This window comes from Grus americana, chromosome 2 (assembly GCF_028858705.1).
Source record: "Grus americana isolate bGruAme1 chromosome 2, bGruAme1.mat, whole genome shotgun sequence".
NCBI lineage: Eukaryota > Metazoa > Chordata > Aves > Gruiformes > Gruidae > Grus > Grus americana.
In genome coordinates, this window is record NC_072853.1 from 116,630,610 (window position 1) to 116,646,610 (window position 16,001).

The 16,001-nt window shown below is 43.5% G+C and overlaps 1 protein-coding gene across 1 annotated transcript in view; it reads left to right on the top strand.

Annotated features, from left to right (window-relative positions):
• The window catches only part of EEPD1 (endonuclease/exonuclease/phosphatase family domain containing 1), a 66,335-nt gene that overhangs the window by 25,096 nt on the left and 25,238 nt on the right, over positions 1-16,001 (top strand). Inside the window, exon 2 of the mRNA XM_054814642.1 lies at positions 10,811-10,862. Within this exon, the coding sequence (XP_054670617.1) occupies positions 10,811-10,862 (52 nt within the window). The remainder of the gene's footprint in view (positions 1-10,810; positions 10,863-16,001) is intronic.

The window sequence follows — 16,001 nt, forward strand, 5'->3', positions numbered from 1 at the left end:
AATGAGTCAGAAGAAATCAATGTTGCCACAAACACAACACTCTGTGAGCCTCTCTCTTCCTGCAGAATTATAAGGAAACAGACGTCCTTTGGAAAATTAATAATTAAAAAAAGGACTGTGAACATTATACAGAGCATTTTCCCTAATTTCAAAACCAGTGGACATAAGGTGAACTGTTTTGAAGGGAGACGTTATTACTCTTAGCTAAATATAGTAAGAAATGCAGTATGGGAGAAGGAAAATACATTTTATCACAATATAAATTAAACTAAAAGTTAACTCCTCTCCCTCCTTTTTTTTTTTAATACAGGCAACTGGTTTTGGTTTGCTGTCAGAAATGAATTGAAACAACTTGTGTGTTTTTTGTGAGTAAATATAACTGTCATCAGATTTCCCCCACACACACTTGCAATAGCATTCTCTTATGCTGCCTGAATCATCATGTAGTGAAATGTTCTGCACAGGAGTAATCAGTGAAGGGGTAGGTGGAAGTGGTGACAGAGAAGCCTCCTGGATTGTCACCCCAAGTTTTGGATGATGTTGGAAGTCAAGCTGCATTGCCACTGTCTGTACCTGGTGCCCCTTAGTAGATATATGCAGACAAGATTGCTGCATTCAATATGATTTAATATAGGTATTTGATTTGCTTGTTCTTTATTCATTAGGCTACTACTCTGTAATTGTTATGTTACTGGCAGTTTCAAGTCTTCTGTGGTTTTATCTCATGCATTTGGGAATTTGGAGGTTATTTTCAGCTGCCTAGTCTATTTTAAACTCTCTTTTAAAATTTTTTAAAAAGTCAACAAATAATGAGTTAGAACAGATTGATTCTTTTGAGCCATTTTTCTAATTAACCTTTGCCTCTCAGGAATTGGTTTTGGTTCTGTTCAATCAAGTGGAATGTATCCCAACCCTTAATAACCAACATTTCTTCTGAGGACCTTGGAAGTGTTCCATGATGCTTACGTTTCTAACTGCTGCCACTCTCCTGGCATTGCACCAGTTTGCAGAGATAGAGTTGGAGAAGGATAGGAAAAAAAGAATAAGAGGACAGCAAAAGAAAAGGCCATAGGATGGCCTATAACTAAGCAAACAAGAGCTTTTCTAGAAAGTGCAGCTAGCTCTGGGCTCATGGCTTCAGTACTCTTCACCCCAAATTGAGATGGGATAGCAAATCTGGGTGAACATAGTGATGAATGAAAGGACAGTATTTAGGTGCATGCACATGCTGCATGTACCCACAAGGATGCTCCTTCTGCAGCTCCCTCTGCTTTAAAAGTTTGAGGGAATCTTCAGAAAGGGAGACTTTATGCAAGTGGAAATGAGTAGGTGATGTCCAGTCTCCTTCCTATTTCTTACCCCTTTCCTGAGAAAGGAAAGAATTAGGCCTGAGATGTGATCCTCTATGTGGAGGAGGAGGTAAGTAGGATGCTTCCCTGCTGCTCTTAATCCTCTCTGTGGTAGCAACCCCCAGAATTTGCAGAAGTGTCCTGTCAAGCATCAGTGCCTCAACTCAGAAGACACCTTTTCTGGGTAGAAGGACAAGAAAAGAATGTTGTTTCTTTAGCGGCACAGCAAGACTGGGAGTTTTGAGCAGCTCCCCTCTTAATTTCACTCTGTGTGACCTGCTCTGCTTACTGATGTAGGAAATGTCCGTATGCACAGCAGCATTTCATCCCTTTGGAATGGGTGTTCCCAAGGAAGCTTCCACGTCTCATTATATGTGGGCATTCACATGCTTTCTGCTGCTGGTTGTGGTTTAGGTCACTTGGTGAGCACATCTTGCTCCCTTCCAAAGTGCTAGGAAGAAGTTTGCTGTTCTTGCAACCTCCCTTTTTGGTTTCACACTCATGCATTGGGAATACACAGCATCCAGGGTTTATGAATCATCCTTCTGTTCCTTCAACAATACAGCTGTGCTGAAACCACAGCATCAGTTGAACATAAATCAGACCCTCGATGCAAAGTTCGTAGGTCCTGCAAAACGATGGCTTTGCTGTAGGCGTAGGAAAGAGAATAGCAAGGAGAGAGGATTGAGAGAGCGTCCCTGGACCCAGGGAACTGCTGAAATGGAAAAAGAAAGGAGTGACTATTTCAGTTGCCTCCTGCCTTTTAGCTTGAGTAATGCTGCTGTTTCCCTCCTTCAGCTCTCAGTAGTAACCATCCATAATTCATGTTTTCCCCTTTTTAGTTCCATTACAGTTTCCTTTCTCCCCATGACAAATAATCCAATCACTCACATAAGATAATAGGATCTGCAAACGCAAACATGGGGGAACGGTGTTTGTCTGGGCCTGCGCTACACCGCCAATTAGCTCGATGGATTTCAACTTCTCTGCTCCTTCCATTTACTCTTGGTTCCCTTCCCAGCTGCAGAGCCTTCATCTGCTTTTTGATTTCAAAATGTTTTGCAGGCAAATCAATGACAGCTAGACATCGAAGAACAGCTGCTTTCATCCAAACTAGGAAAATGCAAAAAAGTAGCCCTAAATAAATGTACACATATATATTGTTATATATGTATTAAAAATGTTTATAAAATTATATACAAAATTTATGTAGCTATTTACTATATAATATAGGTGTATATATAATGTATTTTTATATAAATGCATACTATGCTATAATATAGATACATATATAGAGTAAATATTTTTTTAAAGGAAATGCAGCTCCCTGGTTTTATCCTAATTTCTACTTATTGTAGATATATATATTTTTTTTTTCCTGAGAATCTTCCAAATCATTTTGTTGTGTCATTAGCTGGCAGCTAGTCCCAAAGCAATATGGCATGGTATTCCCATCCAAGCCCGTCAGCTTACTTCATGAGCTCTCTGGTGGCTTCCAGCAGCTGTTAAGATGTGGCAGTGGATGCGATTTTTCCTTCCATTTAAGGAATGATTGAAAAGACACACATGCTTTTAGTGGAAAAGGAGAAACCGATTTTATTTCCTTGTCAGACTTTGTAGGGGTAGACGGAGGAAGTTTATGAGGCTGAAAATCATTAAGTGTGCTTTTTTTTTTTCTTTCTTCCGTCTGCTTTTGGTTTTACTGGGGTTTGAGTGAACAGGGTTGTGGGGGGAAAGACAACTTTGTAAATAAGATATGCCAGCAAAAATGAGATGTTTTTTCATGACATGCATAAAAAACACACACATCCCCATAGGCTTAAGCAGCAGGATGTATGTTTTTCTACATTTGTCACTTTTTGGCTGTTATCTTTCTCTACCCTCTGTGCACTTCCTGAAGCAGCACATGGTTGCTGCCTGAGCTTCTGCATGCACTTAAAACAATTAGAAAACAGTTAATCACAGCCCTTAACGTCAGACCGTCGACAGCTGGCTGCAGTGGGGACACGCCACAGCCCTCGCGGTGAACACATACCCATGACAGCCGCTTCCCCAGCCTGTAAGCAACAATCGTCCTTAGTGTTACTCACCTTGTCACCTGGCAAACGCCAAAGGGGAAACTGGGGCTGTGGGCTGCGATGTGAATGGTGATGAAATGGAGCGTGCCCTTTCGGGAGGAGAGCTGGGGACTGAGGTCAGGTGTGGGGATGGTGGGCGAGAGTGGGCAGCTGATGGGGAACGCTCCTTCCCAGGTACCAGGGGCCATTAGCATAGCTCAGCTGCATTTTTGTTTTGTTTTGTTTTCTTCTGACTCTCATGTTTCATGCCGATCTTGTAGAGCAGAACTGATTTATGAGTGAAGCCAGTTTGCGTAGATATGCAAATGCAATTTTAGCATACAAATTTGATGACCCAAGGGGTTTTGTCCTCTTCTTTCATGTTTATTAACCCCAATGTGAGTAGGGGGTTCTTCTGTTACGTGCATCCATGCTCTACTTTTGGATATGCAAGTCATCCATGCATGTTCACCTTGGGCCATAACATGGTTATAGGATCTTATCTCAAGCACAAAGGGGAAAAGTTTATGGACCAAAAGGGAGAGTGGAGGGAATGATTTAGGGATGCTCGAAATAACGGTTTGGGGTTGAATGGGTTTTGCGCAGGCTATTTATAATAATGTCTGTGAATCTAGTTGAAGTGTGATTCAGTACAGCTGTATGCTGAAGAAGGAGCCAGAAAGCGAAGAGAAGTCAAACAGCATTTCTTCATGTTGTTAACTTTAGTCAGGCTTATGCACTGACTAATAGAAAGCATGAGGTTTTTGGAAAAACTCAGGCCCTGAGCAAAGATGTGTAAGCTTGCAAAGCAAATTGAGACCAATACTCAGTTCACGTTGCTGCTGGCTGACAAACGTGGGTTGCTGATGTCTGGCTGTGAGCCACGTGCCATACCAACCCACCGGTTGGAGACGGGCAGCACTGACTGGCTCTGGAGCTCTGCTCTTCAAGGCTGAGGAGGGAGGCTGGCTGCTGGGAAAGAAAAGCAAAGTGGTAGCAAATCCAGCTGTGCTGGCATGCCTGGAGACTCACCGTGCACCAGCTGTTCACTGGCTAACAAGGTATGGAGAGCTGAGGGCAGGTGCTGTGAGTGCCAGCTTCCAGATGGGGTCTTGCTACTCTACCTTCACAGCCACCCTGCATCACAGCACCTGGCTCCTTCTGCAGGACGCTGTCGTGAGGCCAAGTGTTTACTTAAATACTTTGCTGATTCTCTGACCACCAAACTTAACGCTTCACGCTTTCCTCCTCTTTCCCTTTCTCCCCAAATGACCAGGTTCTGCACTGAGTGGGAACCTCAGCTCTGCTCCAGGGTCAGCTCAGCAGATGCAGGTCGCTGTGCTTGTTGATGCAGGGCTCTGCTCTGGAGGCCTTCTCCCTTGAGAGTGGCAGCCAAGTGACATGCGTCCATAGTGGCTGCAAGTCTAGTGCTGTGCAAGAGTGGTCCAGAAACTGGCTGTAATCCTAAATCCTCTCTGCCCCTATCCTAGAGCACCTTTCAAGCTGGTTTTGGGGGAAGCAGCTTCTCTTCCTCAGGTGAAGACCTCAGGTGTGTTCTGCATGGATGGATCTTGGATCTGCCTTGTGTAGCATTTTCTGTCTGTCCCACCTGCCTTGCTGCAGAGCCGTAGGTTCGCTGGTCTCCAGGCAGATGACCCTGCAGTAGTTCTTGGGAAGGCCCTGACATCCCCTATTGCAAGAGCAGGTGGGATTTTGCGAACTCAAGCTGGGAAGTGAAGGTCTGTACAAATAAAATGTGATGGTGGCCCTCAGTGAATAGGAACGCACTAACCAGCAAGGGACCTATTGGCAAGTTTGCAATATTGCAAAAGGTTGTTGAAAAGGCTTAAATTATTCCTGGGTACCTGGGTACCCAGGAATAATTTAAGTACGTGGGATTAGAGAGAGGAACCCAAATCTACGTGTTTTTAAGTAGGAAATACTTTGAGGCACTGATTGCAGTGCTACCCTCGGGGGTAGAAACATGCTGTAACTATAGGCATTTGCTCGGCACTGACTCATCTTCTGGAAACCAAAAGGAATTCCCTTAGAGGAGAACGCCGTGCATCACCCATGGCCAAAAAAAGAGAGAGTCATGTGTTGCCTTGACAGCACATCATGTTTGCATGTTTTTACTGCTGGAGGAGAGTCCGTCATCCTGATTACTGTATGTTTTCAAGTATTTTGAGTGTGCCTGGGGTGCCAGGATATTAACTTCAATAGCTTTTTTTTAAATAGATCATGTAAGTAACTGAGTCAGTATTTTTATTATGGTTTCAGATACAACCAGGGTCATTTTCATCAAGTTGATATAGTTACTTGCAGTACAGATTTATTACCAGTATATTTTAAAGCTGGTAGATTAGAGGAGGTGCTCCAGTAACCAGAAGGTTTCTTCGGAAAACATGTTTTTCTACATGACTTAGTGTTCACATACCACAGGTGAGGATAAAAGAAGTCACATTGGTATATAAACAGAGTACATAGGCATTATATTGTAGACAGCAAGACCTTGGGCTTGAGCATTGGTTTTTGGTAGCTCTCTTTGTATTTCTGCTTTATTAGAGATTTTTTCCCCTCTCTGTTACTGAAATCCTTGGCGAACACGTAAACTACAAACAGCATACATAGTTATGAGCTGCTTTCAGTGTTTGTAGGATTGCTGATGTAGTGCCTGAACAAACAGCCTGATTTCTTTTCAGAGCTTCAAACCCCCAAAGCAGCAGCCTTGAAAGAAGCTGCACTTCCAAGCTGACATTGCATAAAGTAGCACATACAAATGTTGCTTGGAATTGCTGGAAGAAATAGCCGTAAATAACTGGCTATCAAGACCAATTTTCCAGGTAGTGGACTGTAATCCAATGGGCAGAGACAGCATCCATGATGATGCCTCAAGGAAAGAAGCGTCTTGCAGCTGGTTGTATGAAGACTGATATTTGCATTTGCTGATTCCTTTTGACCCAGAAAAAATAGCTTGGTGTCACCTGAGCAGAAGAGAGTAAAATACTGGGCAAACTTTGATCTCTGTAAATTTATAACAGTAGAGAGAAGTCTTTTTCTCACCAAGAGTCAAACTAGTGTTGTTGCAAATCATGTAACAGCATTGAATTCAGATTTGCTTCTGGCCCTGCATATGCATTGTCTCTGTAGGATGTAAACATTTTGTATGGGTTCTGTGCTCTGAACAAGAGTACAGCATCCCTGTAAATATAATCAGATAAAGTAAAAAGATTCTTGCTCCCTGTTGTATTGCTTGCTTCTGTGTAACTCAGTATACTTTGTTTTAAATAAAAGCATACCAGCTGAAGGAGATCCTGTGGGGCTTTCCTAGTGTAAATGGGAAGGAGGGTAGGTTTGTACAATGAGATTATGATCTCTAATGAAAACAGTACTTGCATTTGGGGCACTCTACGTCTTTCTTCTGCAGCTATTGAGTGTCAGATAATTCACAATTAACGTTCTAGAAATAAATCAGTCAATTGGTAGAAGCATCAGCAGCCTTGATTGATAAATTCTACCTTTGGATGATTAAGTGATCAAAAAGTCTCTGGCTTCAAAAGGAAAAAGACAAAAGTAATTTGCATAACAAAACCCACATTGTGTTGTACAGCTTGCAGAAGGAAATGGCAAAATGACAGATTTTATAACATACACATGGACTTGAAGCAATCTTTGCAGCAGCCCAGCTGGCTGTGAGCATCCTGGATGCCTCCACATGCATGTTAAACTATCTTCCTCTCACCTGAGTGTGTTTTTTCCAAAACTAAGAGGTGAGCTCTGAATTCAGAGACAGGTCTTGATCGTGGCTGCATTGCTACTGCCTACGTTGTTGGACTTTGTTCTCCAAGATGCATCAGCCTAGGCTCCTTCTGAAGTTCAGGGTTGGACACAACATTGCAGTGGTTTTTAAATGGAGGGAGGTGCCTTCTTTGCTTGGTGCCCATCCCGTCTTTATTTTGCTTGCTGGCTGAATTGCAAGAAAAATGATGTTAAAAAACACCTTGTATTTGCTTTATACTCTCCCTATACTGTACCTTCCAGTTCAGCTGAATGCTTGTGGGCAGCCTAGTGTGTTCACCAAGCAGTTACAGAAAATCAGGTGCCCCTGCTACTGTAGTGGTTGGGCTTTAATGGAATACCTTTTTCTTTTTCCTGATGATCCTGTTGTTTTCTGAACCATCTCCACCCTCTCTGTCTTAGTAATAATAGCCTCTACAGACTGGAAATGTATGGTCTGGGGCTATTTTATAATTCATTGGATATAGGCTTTTTAGGATGCCTTGAAGAAATCTGAAAACTAGAAGTACGTTAAAGTGAAAGCACATTTGTGTTTAGGGGTTAGGCTGCGAATACTTGCAGTGCAAAGCATTGTAGCACAGTAGAAGGACAGGACTAAAGCTATGTTTTGCCAGCTGCTGTTACAGGATGGACGTACCTAATTAATGTATAAGATGTCTGTGGACGTTCAAGAATTATGCAACATTGCTGTGAGGTTTTGAAAGGCTAATAAAACTCCTTGTAGTACACGGCATATTATATCCTTTGGCAGACTTCTACATTGGCTGTTCGCACAGCCTTGAATATGAGCTTTTAACTATACTGATTCTTTGCTGTGTCTGTCTACAGAGTTGTGAAAGTAATTTAAACAATATTTATATGCATCATTTGATTCTTCCACTGCCACGCAAGTGTTTTTGTATCCCTGGGTAAAGGAAATTATCCTCTGAAGTCCAAGGATAATATATTAAAGTGACTGGTGTTAAGACTGGGTAAGGAAGGTGAGCAGTCAGAGTTGCAGTACTCATCTACTCCATGGGTAAGAAGCCTGCCAGCTTTCTGCAACCCTGACTTGGGGCAGCACAGTGTGACAGCAGCTTCTGCCCTTGTGGGAGGACGTAGAGGATGATGCCAGGATGGGTGGGTTGAACTGCCCTGGGGATGTGAGATCCCTCTCTTGTTTCATTGACCATATAGCAAATCTAAACACTGGCTTCGATTACACACTAAAGCTGTAGAGAGCTAAAGTTTAGGCGGGCTGAATCGTAACTGTGCAGTCCTAAAGCAGACGCCTGGCTATGTCAGTGCTTGTGTTGTTGATTCCTTGTGCCTTCTGGCCAAGGCAGGTGCTGTGGACCGTTGATGGCAAGTGCCCAGGGACGGGGAGGACACCCACAGTCCTCCTCCATCCCTTCAGGGAAGGATGCCTCCTTCATGTTTCTAACATAATCTGGTAATTAGACTTAACTAGTTTGGTGGGCTTTGTCTATGGAAAAGCCTAGAAAAAACTGAAGGGGTGAGTTTGGCATCGAATGGATTTTAAAATCTGCAAAGACTGAAGAGAACGGGGAAATGACCCTAGCTCCTCCCTGTTGTGCTTTTAATTTCAAATAAGCGTAATTGGTAATGGTCTGGGCGTCTCAAGAGTTCCATCTGCTTTCACAGAATCACAGAAGGGTTGATGTTGGAAGGGACCTCTGGAGGTCATGTGGTCCAACCCCCCTGCTCAAGCAGGGGCACCTAGAGCCAGTTGCCCAGGACTGTGTCCAGATGGCTTTTCCAGGCACTCCTCTCCTAATTTATGCTTGTATCTGGCATTACTCCATCCCAGGTGCAGAATCTGGCTTTTGTTCTTATTAAATGTCATGCCATTGATGACTGCCCATTGCTCCAATCTATCTAGATCCCTCTGCAAGGCCTCACATCCCTCAAGAGAGTCAACAGCACCTCCCAGTTTAGTATCATCAGCAACTTGCTAATGGTGCATTCAACTCCTGCACCCAGATCATTGATAAAAATATTGAACAGCACTGGCCCTAGGATTGAGCCTGGAGGAACACTGCTGCTGACCGGTTGCCATCCAGATGTAGCCCCATTCACCACAACCCGTTGAGCCGTGCCCTTCAGCCACTTCTTCACCCAGCACACCCTGTACCTGCTCATCCCACAGTTGGATGACTTGTCCAGAAGGATACTGTGAGGGACAGTACTAAAAGCCTTACTACAATCCAGAAAAAGTAAATCCACCACCTTCCCTTCATCCACTAGGCAGGTGACCTTTCATGGAAGGCTATAAAATTATTTAAACAGTACTTTCCCTTTGTGAACCCATGTTGACTGTGCCTGGATGATTGCATTGTTCTTTAAATGCCTTTCAATAGTATCCAGAATAATCTTCTCCATATTTTTTCCAGGAACTGAGGTTAGACTAACAGATCTGTAGTTTCCTGGATCTTTCCTCACGCCCTTCTAATAAATTGGAATAACGTTGGATAGCTTCCAGGCAGTGGGGACCTCCCCAGACTTCCAAGACCTTTGTGATTGAGAGGGATCCTGCCGTAACATCCGCTAGCTGCTTCAGAACTCTGGGATGAATCCCATCAGGCCCCATAGACTTGTAGACATTCAGCTGATACAGCTGGTGCCTTACAATTTCATTGTCCACAAATGGCCAGTCACCGTTCCCACACTGAATGTTTTTCAGGTTCTCTACCTGTCCTGTGAGCCCTGCAGCTTGGTGAGGATGCAACAAGGTGTTTTTCTGAAATTCCTTAGTGTCGAAGGGATTGGGCTTTTGCACTACATGGGGAGAATGTTGAAGGAGAATGGATAATTTCTAATTACTCATTAAACTGATTATGAAAGAATATATGTTGTACAAGGGTCTCTTACATGTCTCGACTTAGCTGTGTTTTTACTTGTCTTATAGGGAAAAATCCTGCTTAAGTAACTGTCATAGTCTTATTGAAGTGAATTAAATTCAGTGTGCAGGATTTCGCCCCTAGAGGTAAACTTAGAAAAGATTCAGTAGGTGAAGAAATTTGGGTTTGATTGCAAATTACATTACAAAAATAATAATTATTGATTATCTCTCCACCCTGCTTTCAAACGGTTATGCGCATTTCTCTCACATCTCCCTAAAATTTCTTGAGCTGGATTATCTTCGTTACTGTAGCTTATATATGTAATATTTTAAATCCCTGGGAGTGACTGTTGTGGGACTCACAGAAACCTGTTGATACTGAAGAACAAAGCTGACTAAAACCAAAAGAAATGTTTGAGTCTTTCTCTGTGTTCATCATTCAGAAGATCATTCAGCGTTAGTTTAGGGTATTAAAAATGTAATGATTAATGCAGTTTCTCGATAAGGTGAATTCTGATATGCTTTTAAGTCGGAAACCAGAAAATCTGTTTGGGACAGCTAAATCCAAGCAGACAGAGTAACACTGATTCTCTCCTGCTTTAATTTATTATATCCCGAGTGCTTTATGTATCTATACCTTTATAGACTCTTTTTGTGATGTGAGAAGATAAAAAGAGAGCTTCAGTTCTGCTCTTGCTTGTGTTTCTGTAATGCTTGCAATGGAGTGATTAAATCTTTCTTTTTCTCTCTATTTTTTCTTACAGCATCAAGCTTTTGGCTGTGCAGGAGCTGGTTGACAGAGAAGCGCTCGAAAAGGTATTTAAAAAATATCTTATACAACTGTCATAATACATTTAGCTCTTAAAGCCTTCTGTTAGTCGGGCTTCCTAACTTTATGGAAAATCATGCACCATAAACCAGGAAATCTTTCTAGCTATACAGTACATAAAGTCAGAGCGGCGATGTTTCGTCCAAGCTGACCACATGCTTTTAAGTGTTTTCTGATTTTACAATGAACTTGTAGTAAGCAGTGCCTCTAGTCTGCCCATATTAGCTTTCCTGAAATTAGCTCCTTGCTAATAGCTAGGATAAGTAGATGATTTGAACTGACAGTGATGAATGTCTGAACTAGAAAGAGCGTCTGAGGTGCCGCTTTTAAGCATCCAGCTCAAGAGAATGGCAGGAGGTGGAAGAAATGCTAATTTAGTGATGAAGGGATCAAAGCAGCTAGCTACTCATCATCAGCCCTAACACCACCAGCCGAGTATATGGTGCATGTCAGTCCGAGCTCTTCTCCTGGCTGCCTTGCGGAGGGATAGGCCTGCCTTTAAGCCTGGCCTTACGGAGACCTGAGGGATGTGCCATCCATCAACTGTCATAGGGGTTTGCAAACAGCCTGCACTCGGCTGCTTGGGGGGCAGAGAGGAGAAGCTGTGCAGAGCCGATGGCCTCCTGCTTCCAAGCAACGTGGTCCTCTTCAGGGGGTGCATCCCCCTGGTCCAGCGCCTAAAACCTCCCGTTGGTTTAGCCAAGGCGCCAGTGCCTCAGCAGCTTGAGATCCTACCTGCGGAGCCGCAGCAAAACCAGCAGCCACAAAAGGCTGGAGGGTTTGTAAATAATAAAACCCGGTGTTGCTCTTCATCCAAGGGTATTCCAAACACAGCAGTACCCTATAGATCATTTCCTTCTGCGTGAAGAACCAAATGTTTTATTTCTTATTGTTTTATGATTTTGCTGGCCTGGAAGGTAGGACTGGACTCCCAGTGCCCAAGCTGGGACCGGTGGGTTCCCTTCACTTTCTGCACCAGCTCCTTCATCTAGAAGACCAAGGAGCTAGTTGGGAGGCAGCATGGAAATAGGAGAGACTTGGTAGGATTCAAAGAAAACAATTGGATTCAGAGCCCTGCTAGGAGAACTGCTGCCTTATGGCAGGCATTGAGCTGCTGCTGACCCAAGCAGCCCCTCTGTACCTATAAACGACCTGGCAAGCCTGGGGGAGGAAGGAGAAAACCTCCTGCCTCAAGCACATCCTATCTGTGTGAAGGAGAAGGTCCTGCAGCACCGTGTTAAAGCCAGACGGCTGTGGCTATATCTGCTGGGTACTCTAGAAATACTGGTTGACATGAAATCCAGCAGCAGCGTGTGCTTCAGCCTTGTGCTTTGCCATTGGAGATGCATTTCACAGAGGTCCTATCTACAACCCAGTTAATTCAGGAGAGACATCTCTTCATTGGCTTTGGTCAACTCAGATTTTGACCCAAAGAGGTGGATTTTGTTAAAAGGCAGTGACAGAGGACGAGGCAGGTGATACTGTTGTTTTCTGCATGTGAAGAAGACACAGTTCTCAACCGCTCATTGTGCGAAACAGATTAATATTCACCAATTGTTGTTGTTTGCAGCAGTCGGCTTCTCTGGCACCTCGCACCCTGTCCGCTTCTCACCTTTCTGTGGGGCGTGCACCTCCCTTTGGCCCAATGCCTCCTAAAACATGGCTTGGCAAGAGCGACTGACCTCAGCCTCCTGGGAATGGCTGTTTGAGGCATTGTCTGGAGCTCTGCAGGAAGCTCTTCAGAAAGGCTCAGCCTCAGAAAAATGATCTTTCTAAATCGAGCTCTCTGAATATTTGATATCTGCTTTCATACAATGCCAAGCTTAAAGAATTTAAAAGGCCGGTTTAGCCCTCTGGAAAATAACAGGGTGGAATTATGTAAGTTCAAAGAAATTTGCTGTCTTTATTTTTTAAATACAGGAGGGGAAAAAAAAGTAGACTAGAACAAAATCCCTTGTCCTGCTTGCTTGCACAGCACGTGCTGAGTTTTGTATTTGTAAATCGTTATTTGTCTGCATTGTATTGCAGCAATACAGAATGTAGTTAAATGATAATATTTTAATATACATTGCAATATTGATTTTTCTGGTTTTTGAAGGGAAATTTTCTTTGAGACAGCTACGGATATGGCAACATAAAAGTGTTTTTCCTATAGGACACTTTCTAGTCTGTCATAGGTGGTTCTGAACTTCCGTAATCTTTTTATTTCTAAATTTCAGTGCTTAGCTTTGAACGTGTTGTTATATATGTTTGATGCGTGGAAACCCAGAGTGAGTAGAAGCACGCTGGTGAACAGCAGTGTCCCCTGAAGAGACTTAGGGGCACACACTAGCGTTTGTGCTGCAGACCAGCTCCGTTAAATCAAATCACATTGAAGTTAAGAGCATGTGTAGCACGTCTCTTGAGACAGTATCAGAAAATTATCTGGCACTGCAAAACACAGTTTTGAAACGGGGTGACTGTCTGGGAGGCGAGGCACATGAAGCAGCAGGCTGTTGGAGCAGGCTAGGGGAACCTACTTGAACTGTTGGGGTCTCGAGAAGATGGCAACCCCCCTGCGGGTACGTTGCGGAAAGCTTTGCCCTCGTCTAGTGGAGCGCTGCTGTGCTTCAAAAGCTGCACATCAGTTATTTAGTCACTGCTTACAGCAAAAGGGTTTAATGCCATTCTGACTATCTCAGATAGTTTATTATCTTTAAATGTTTTTCCCACCTTGGCCATTGAAAATGAATTGATCACGCCATGAGAAGCTTTGTATCATGCAAAAACGCTATGCATTTAATTTCCTAAACCCTAATGTTTTGGCAAATTTGACCAAAATGACCCTTTAAGCCAAAGATCTACTACACTTGGCTTTATTTATGCTTGGGGTTGCCGAGACAGAAGTGATCATTGGCAGGGTTTAATTACAGCTCATCCTGGCCTGGGACAAGCTTGCCTGACCCTTGGATGCTGCTCATTAGCTGGCTTGTTGCTCTGGGGTGCCGTGGGCACCTGTAAGCACTGCAGAAGAGGGGTGCTGCTTGTGAAGTTGGACCCCAGCACCACACTTCTGTCATTAAGAGTAATGGGAAAATATTAATTTATCTTGGTGAAACAGGACCAGATCATGCAAGAAGACCAAGAGTCTTTATCTGGAGAAAATTCTGGGTCAGAGACGGGCTTATTTGTGTTTGTTTTGGTCGTGGCCCATCAGACCCGTTCCAGCACATACTCCACGTGAACGGTCTCACCAGCAGCTTAAAACTAAGTGCATGCTTTACCTGCATTTTGTCTTACCTTGAACCTTCAAATCGATCTGTTTGCTTCCCCCTACCTCCTTGCCCAGCTTGCCCCAGCTGCCGTGGGATTGCTTTGCTGGCATGCCTTTGCTTCAGAAGTGCTGCTGCCGCTTGCCAGGGGCACTAAGGAACACGGACGATGAGATGCTAAGGGAGGGCTTGTGGTCGTGACAGCCTCGTCCCCGCAAGGGTTCAAGGCCACTCAGGCTTTAGAAAGGAGTATCTCAGGCACGCAGGTTTGTTGGCGCTGTGTCCTGTATGAAGCAACTCTTCCTCTTCCAGAAGCGCAGCCCTGGGAGAGACCCCCCAGGGACACTTTTGGCCCAACGTGTTTTTGAGTACTTGGTCTAATTTTGGGAAGTCCTTAATTGCAGATGAAGAATTCTACTTGGCAAGTGTTAATTGTATTTATTTGGGGAAGGGGAAGAAATAAATTCTCCTGAGGAACATGCTGTTTTTATAGTTTAAAAATAAATCTCTTTAAGTAATTAGCAGATTGAACTGCCTAGCTAGGTGACATTTCACATTGGTTGCTGTTTTAGTGTTTAAATCTGTAGTCCTTTTCCATAGGCAACAAGTATGCCAAAACGATTGTTCTCATTGGTGCTTGATGCCAGTAGGGTGTGCAGGAAGAGTAAGGAAAAATAAAAATATTCTTTGCATTCTGTCATATGTTCCCCCCTGCACCTTTCAGGTGTTAACATGGGCTTTTGAACTCATTTCTCCTTTAGAAGTAGGTTATTGAGGAAAGTTAAATAATCTGTACAACAACATTATATTTAGCAATCCCCTGACAGCTTTTTATAAGGTGAGCCTGCTTTGGGAACAAGCAACAGTAACCCATTAGTTTCCTACTTGTGTATTAATAAGGAAGTGCTGTTACTGTGGATGAGAAAGGAGTCTCCACTTGACTCCAAAGACAGAGCTGTTTGTTGGCTTCTCATCTAGGAAACACAAATCGTGTAACTCTGATCTGCAGTTTGTGGAAGTGGGGAATTCAACTGCAAAGTGATGATTATTCTACTTGAAGTTGGAAGTGATCTATCTAGACTGGCAGGAGAGATGGGTGGGCTGAAGGATGGTGGGAGCTGGGGTGAGAACTATGATTTTGTTCAGAGATGATGTTCTTGAAGTTGATGATATCTTGCAGCTTGAAAATCAGGATAATTAACGTAGGTTTCACTATCAAGGTCTGTCTGTGGCAGTGATGGCAAATTTATGCACTGTGAGCTACATCCAAGAGGTCAGAGAGAAGAACAAAGTAATTATCAGTAGGCTTACGTTGTCTGTATGGGGATTTTCACCTTCACTGGAGAATTTTGGAGGTCACAAATCAAAAGGGTTCAAAAGTCTTTTACCTGGTGCTGGGAAGTAGAGGTCCTGCAGCTGTGAAGCACAGAATACATTCTCTGGGCACCAGGAGAGGCAGTGATGTAGCTTCTAGCCATCTTAGTACAGGAAGGGATCTCTTCTGTCTGCTGGCAGAACGTTATGTGGTCATCCACTGGGCATTTCTTCTGGTTGTGGACATGAAGAGTTGGGATGATAGAATGAGAAAACTCTGATCAGCCTTCTCCTCCACATAGATTCTCCCCCTACCCCCCATATGAAGAGTTACTTCTCTTTCCTTGAAGAGAACATCTTTATCCCGTTGAATAAAATGGGAAGTGTAGCACTGTAAGCAAGCAGTCCCTAGGATCTGTGCTCATTTTTTGACTTTTTCCACCTCCCTCAGCAGTACTCCTATGATGTGGAATCTGTTTCCTGGGTTTCCTTACCCGTAGGAAAGACCAGATGTTTATTTGGGAGATGTTCGCTAGATGCAACCCCTTCCTATCATGCAGA